General features: G+C 45.5%; 1 protein-coding gene across 8 annotated transcripts in view; it reads left to right on the forward strand.

The window, feature by feature from the left end:
- Window positions 1–6,133, forward strand: part of LOC140902160 (uncharacterized) — a 74,904-nt gene extending 68,771 nt beyond the window's left edge. For 3 of the 8 annotated variants that reach the window (XM_073321922.1, XM_073321931.1, XM_073321941.1), the window contains exons 21-22: window positions 1,009–1,144; window positions 5,568–6,133. In XM_073321922.1, the coding sequence (XP_073178023.1) occupies window positions 1,009–1,144; window positions 5,568–6,082 (651 nt within the window). In that variant the 3' untranslated portion in view covers window positions 6,083–6,133. Of the gene's footprint in view, window positions 1–1,008; window positions 1,145–1,867; window positions 1,997–2,340; window positions 4,582–5,567 lie in introns of those variants that run through there. The other 5 variants (XM_073321950.1, XM_073321960.1, XM_073321979.1 and 2 more) reach the window with 5 other exon arrangements.
- Window positions 6,134–6,512: the final 379 nt, after the last annotated feature.

A 6,512-nucleotide genomic window follows, 5' to 3' on the forward strand; every position in this document is an offset into this window, starting at 1 on the left:
TTCAGCAGTTCTAGAACATTAAGGTCAAATTATATCCACTCCAGGATGGGTGCACTGTGGGGCGATGGAGGCACTTCTTCTTGCTAGTGCAGTTGACAGTGTTAGTTTCCCAGAAAGTGATGGTAATGGGGCCAGGGCTTCACATTGGCCAGGAGAGCTAGCGTGGTATGGATGGGAGAATACACTGAACTGTTTGAAAGAGTGCTGGAGCTGCTGATGCATTGTGAGCTACGCCAGAGGACATGGGGAATTCCTCTTCAGGTGCCTACTGGAGCATGGATCCTCCCGCCTTCCCCTAATGCAGGGCTTCTCAACCTTTTCCTCTCTGAGGCCCCCCCCCAACATGCTATAAAAACACCACAGCCCACCAGTGCCACAACTGTTTTTCTGCATATAAAAATCAGGGACAGCATTAGGTGTTAGCAAGTAGAGCAAGTGCCCCAGGCCCTTACACCACAGAGGGGCCCGCAAAGCTAAGCTGCTCAGTCTTTGGCTTCAGCCTTGGGTGGCGGAGCCCCGGGCTCTGGGGGCTTGGCAGGACTTTGGCTTTCCGCCCTGGGCCCCAGTGAGTCTAATGTTGGCGCTGCGTGGCGGCCCCCCTAAAACCTTCTCATGGCCCCCCAGGGGGTCGCCGACCCCTGGTTGAGAACCACTGCCCTAATGTACAAGCAGTGGTTTAAAGCCGTGGGATAGTTGCAAGATTTTTTTTTATTAGACTCAAGTACCTTATAACAGCTTGAAATGTTTAATATTTAATGAACTTCTAGTTCTTCAACTATATTTTGTCTACTATATGCAGACCATATGTTCTTCGACTCCTATTTAACAGAAAATTTTGTAATTACTTTTCCCATCATTGCCTATGAACAAGTATTTCTATTCAGATAGTCTGTATTTATTATACTCTGCACTGTATACAGACAATCACAAAACTTTATATTTATATTTATTTATAATTTATTTTTATATTTTATTTATTTATTTATTTATATTCTATTTATATTTTAGCAGGCCATTTTAAATTCATCAGCAGTGTCTGCATCCCACAGAGATGACATAGTGAAAGAAGACAGAGAAAAAACAAATCCTTTATTGACTGAGACTGAATCAGAGCTAGAAACTGAATCCTTGGACAAACCAAAAGGTACATAGCATAGACCAATAAACTAATATTTCTGTTTTGTCTGAGGAGTTCAAATGGGGAATCCTGTACTTTCTCAATTGACAAGCAGGAAAATCTAAATTGTAGTTTGACACATAGTCCCCTTCTATCACATGGGAAATGTCTTAAGAAGAACCCCTGCTAGCTCTTGGCTTCTTAAATACTTCGTCTCACCAACTGAAGGAATTCATTACACAGATTCAGGTGAGTCCATGATAGATACTAAGTTCTGAAGGGACCATTATGATCATCTAGTCCGACCTCCTGCACAAAGCAGGCCACAGAATCTCACCCACCCACTCCTGCGAAAAACCTCTCCCCTATGTCTGAGCTATTGAAGTCCTCAAATCGTGGTTTAAAGACTTCAAGGAGCAGAGAATCCTTCAGCAAATGACCTGTGCCCCATGCTACAGAGGAAGGCCAAAAACCTCCAGGGCCTCTTCCAATTTGCCCTGGAGGAAAATTCCTTCCCGACCCCAAATATGGCGATCAGCTAAACCCTGAGCATATGGGCAAGATTCACCAGCCAGATACCCAGGAAAGAATTTTCTGTAGTAACTCAGATCCCACCCCATCTAACATCCCATCACAGGCCATTGGGCCTATTTACCATGAATATTAACCTTGTATCATTTTAACTCATGATTTTGGAAGTAGCTAGAGCCAGAGTAGCATTTATTTATTTATTTATTTGTATTACTCTAGTGCCTAGAAGTCCCAGTTATGGACCAAAACCCTATTGTACGAGGCATTGTACAAACACAGAACAAGGCAGTCCCTTGAAGCATGACCAACCGTGAGGAGGTCTGAAAGTGACTAATTGACCCCCAGTAGGTGGGCCATTGCATTTAATAAGCAGGAAACCAGTGCCACAGTGACATGATTGTGTAGGTTGTGCAGGGCATTCTGTAAAAACAGGGCCTTGTGGAATTGAGAAGTGCTCTGTGTAGAACTACATTAACAAACTGAAGCACGTTAATATGGAAGTGGAAAGAATGCCTGTGATGATTTCAGAATAACAGGTGTAAGTCACTGAAATGACATGGGGGTGCAGATTAGTGAGTGACAGCCTCAGTTGACCCATATCTGTTAAATCAGTGACTTGCAAAGTATCAGCCAGGAATCATCTTACCAATGAATTATTTTTAATATGTCTTATATTTTTGCAATAATTTCAGAATCACATAATGCAGAAGAGCCACCTGTAAATGCTGCAGATGATGAACCAGCATAAACATCAGAACAATCAGAAGAGTTTTAGGGACATTGCAACCCCCCCAGAATATCTCAGATAGTTAAGTATCAGGTTTTTAATCTTGAGATGCCTATGCATTTTAATTGTATAGGTACCTCTTTCCATAAGTCTCTAGGCATCTTAGCAAAAATAACTGAAAACATAATATATGACAGTTCCACACACACAGCTCTAGTAGAGCTTCCTAATCTGGCTGGGCATTTCCCAGACTGTTGTGTTTGGGATCCAGTGATATGGGCCCTGTGTACTCTTTAAGTCTCCTGAACAGAGTCCAGACCTTACCCCTGTGACAGTGAAAGCCAACAGACACACAGACAAACTTTGCACAGCATTCTAAAACACCATTACTCTTTACTTAGCAACACAAGAGATACACAGAGAACATAATAAGCACAACTCAGTTTCCTCACCACTTTGGAGAGTTCTTTGGACTTGGGCTTCCTCTGGGATGTCCAGGATCCTTCTTTTGCAGCTCTTGGTTTCTTTTTAGAATCATTGAGTACTTCTAAGTTAGCTAGGTTTCTCTGACCTTGGCTAGCCCTGAACTCCCTACTAAGAAAGCATGCACTTCTCTTCCTCTCTCTTGCCCAAAGCTGCCTGTGTCTTAATCTGTGAGTCTTCCCTCACATTTTTATGGCCACTACCAACTTCTAGTTACTTTGTTCTCCTGCTGGGTATTTTCTGATTCCCCTTCCTGCAGAGACACTTGGTTGAACTGATTTCCCTACTTGGGCAATCTCCTTAGCATACCCTTTGGTCAGAGAACAGTCATTAAGGTTCACAACTCCCTGGTCTGGTGGAATCCACATCCTCACAGAGGTGTTTCCTGATACAATAATTTCATAACATCAAACAGAATTCATAAGTTGTACCTAGAGTCCCCAAATAATCACAGTGACACGTAATGCGGAAATATTTGGACATATGCAGGAAAATTGTTTGTATTATTATAATAGTGTCTAGAGGCCCCAGCTGCGATTGTGGGGCCCCATTGTGCCAAGTGCTGTACAAACACATTTAAGAATTTTATTAAGATGATGTTAAAATAAAAAGAAAATGGTACAGAATTTAAGTGTAGAAGTTTCTGGTTATCAGGGAATAACGTACAGATTATAAAACAATCCCTGTCCCAAAGAGTTCACATCTTGAGGCCCTGAACCTGTGAACACTTGCAAACATGCTTAATTTAAAAAAAAGACCAACACAGTTTGTGAGAAAGTTTCCTTATGCCCATTTTAACTGGGGCACATAGAGACTCGAGGCCTGGTCTACACTAGAAAGTTTATGTCGGATTTAGCAGCGTTACATCGAATTAACCCTGCACCTGTCCACCCAATGAAGCCATTTTTTCGACATAAAGGGCTCTTAAAACCGATTTCTGTACTCCTCCCCAATGAGGGGATTAGCGCTGATATCGACATCGCTGTTTTGAATTTGGGTTAGTGTGGACGCAATTTGAAGGTATTGGCCTCCGGGAGCTATCCCATAGTGCACCATTGTGACCTCTCTGGACGGCAGTCTGAACTCGGATGCACTAGCCAAGTGTACAGAAAAAGCCCCGGGAACTTTTGAATCTCATTTCCTGTTTGGCCAGGTGAGCTCATCAGCACAGGTGACCATGCAGAGCTCATCAGCACAGGTGACCATGCAGTCCCAGAATCAAAAAAGAGCTCCAGCATGGACCAAACGAGAGGTACTGGATCTGATCACTGTATGGGGAGAGGACTCTGTGCTATCAGAACTACGTTCCAAAAGACGAAATGCCAAAACATTTCAAAAAATTTCCAAGGCCATGAGGGACAGAGGCTACAGCGGGGACACAATACAGTGCTGCGTGAAACTTAAGGAGCTCAGACAAGCGTACCAGAAAAACCAAAGAATCAAACGGACACTCTGGGACAGAGCCCCAGACATGACACTTCTATGCTGAGCTGCATGCAATTCTGCGGGGGGGCCACCACTGCTACCCCACCCCTGTCTGTGGACTCCGATGATGGGGTACTCTTCGCCATGCCTGAGGATTTTGTGGACGGGGAAGATGAGGAGGAGGAGGACGAGCTTGAGGAGAGCACACAGCACCCCGTTCTCCCCAACAGCCAGGATCTTTTTCTCACCCTGACTGAAATACCCTCCCAACCCAACGAAGCTGGAGAAGGGACCTCTGGTCAGTGTACCTTTTAAAATATAATACATGTTATAAAAGCAAGCGTTTTTTAATGATTAAGTAGCCCTGAGGACTTGGGATGCATTCGTGCTCAGTATAGCTACAGGAAAATTCTGTTAACGTGTCTGGGGATGGAGCGGAAATCCTCCAGGGACATCTCCATGAAGCTCTCCTGGAGGTACTCTAAAAGCCTTTGCAGAAGGTTTCTGGGGAGAGCAGCCTTATTCCATCCTCCATGGTAGGACACTTTACCACGCCATGCTAGTAGCAAGTAATCTGGTATCATTGCATGACAAAGCCTGGCATCGTATGGTCCCAGTGTTTGCTGACATTCAAGCAACATCCGTTCTATATCTCTCTGTGTTATCCTCAGGAGAGTGATATCATTCATGGTAATCTGGTTGAAATAGGGGAATTTGATTAAGGGGACATTCAGAGGTGGCTAGTCCTACTGGGCTGTTTGCCTGTGGCTGAAAAGAAATCCTCCCCGCAGTTAGCCACGCTGTGGGGTGAGAGCGGAGGCATTGGCGCTGAGCTGTTTGCGTTTGGCTAGCAGGGATCTTCCCTGATACCAGCCACGCAGTGGGGGGAGGGGTAAAGTGATCATCCCAGAGAATTGGATGGGGGAAGAGGGTTAGTTTGGTTTCTGCTGCTGCACGTTAACAGGAAAACTGCAGCACTAAATGGCCAACTCAACGTGCTTTGCTTGGTATGGGAGAGGAGGGGGCTGCTGTTATGAAGGTTGCAGAAGCCAAAAGACTCTGGCTTACCCTGGCCATCTGCAAGCCGAATTCTGTTGCCCGGCCCTGCATGTGCGATCTCTAACACCAAAGCCACAGACACTCAATATAAGATGCAAAATGCGACCTTGTACCAAAATCACATGTGCTACGTAATGTGAATAGTGTTGTTCACCGTGAAAGAGTATAGCCATTGTTCTGTAAAATGTATCTTTTAAAATACTTCACTACCTTTTTTTGCTCCAGCAACTGCAAATGTTTCAAGTGTCCCTCCACCGTCCCAAAGGCTCACTCAGATAAGGCGGCGAAAAAAACGCACGTGCGATGAAATGTTCTCTGAGCTCATGCAGTTGTCCGGCACTGACAGAGCTGTGTGGAGGGACACAATACCAGAGTACAGGACAGTGGCCAATGAACGTGGGGAGAAGTGGCTGCAGGAAGATCAGAGGAGGCATGATGCAATGCTGGGGCTACTGTGGGATCAAGCGGACATGCTCTGGCGTCTGGTGGAGGTTCATGAACGGCAGCGGGATCACGGACTGCCACTGCAGCCCCTGTTTAACCGCCCTCCCTCCTCCCCATGTTCCATAGCCTCCTCACCCAGACTCCCAAGAACTCGGGGTGGGGGAGGCTCCGGGCACCCAACCACTCCACCCCAGTGGACAGCCCAAGCAACAGCAGGCTGGCATTCAATAAGTTTTAAAATGGCCTTTTCCTTCCCTCCAACCCTCCTCCCACACCCCACCCGGGCTACCTTGTGAGTTATCTCCCTATTCTTATAATCAATTAATAAAGAATACATGTTTTTTAAAGGATAGTGATTTTATTTCCTTTGCAAGCAAGCTGTGATCGAAGTGGGGAGGGCGGGTGACTTACAGGGAATTTAGAGGCAACCAAGGGGGCGGGTTTTCATCAAGGAGAAACAAACAGAAGTGTCACACAGTACCGTGGCCAGTCATTAAACTGGTTTTCAAAGCTTCTCTGATGCACACCGCTTCCTGCTGTGCTCTTCTAACCGCCCTGGTGTCTGGCTGTGCGTATTCAGCGGCCAGGCAATTTGCATCAACCTCCCACCCCGCCATAAACGTCTCCCCCTTACTTTCACAGAGATTGTGGAGCACACAACAAGCAGCAATAACAATGGGAATATTGGTTTTGCTGAGGTCTGAGCAAGTCAGTAAACTGCGCCAG

The sequence above is a fragment of the Lepidochelys kempii genome, chromosome 1, assembly GCF_965140265.1.
Source record: "Lepidochelys kempii isolate rLepKem1 chromosome 1, rLepKem1.hap2, whole genome shotgun sequence".
Lineage (NCBI taxonomy): Eukaryota > Metazoa > Chordata > Testudines > Cheloniidae > Lepidochelys > Lepidochelys kempii.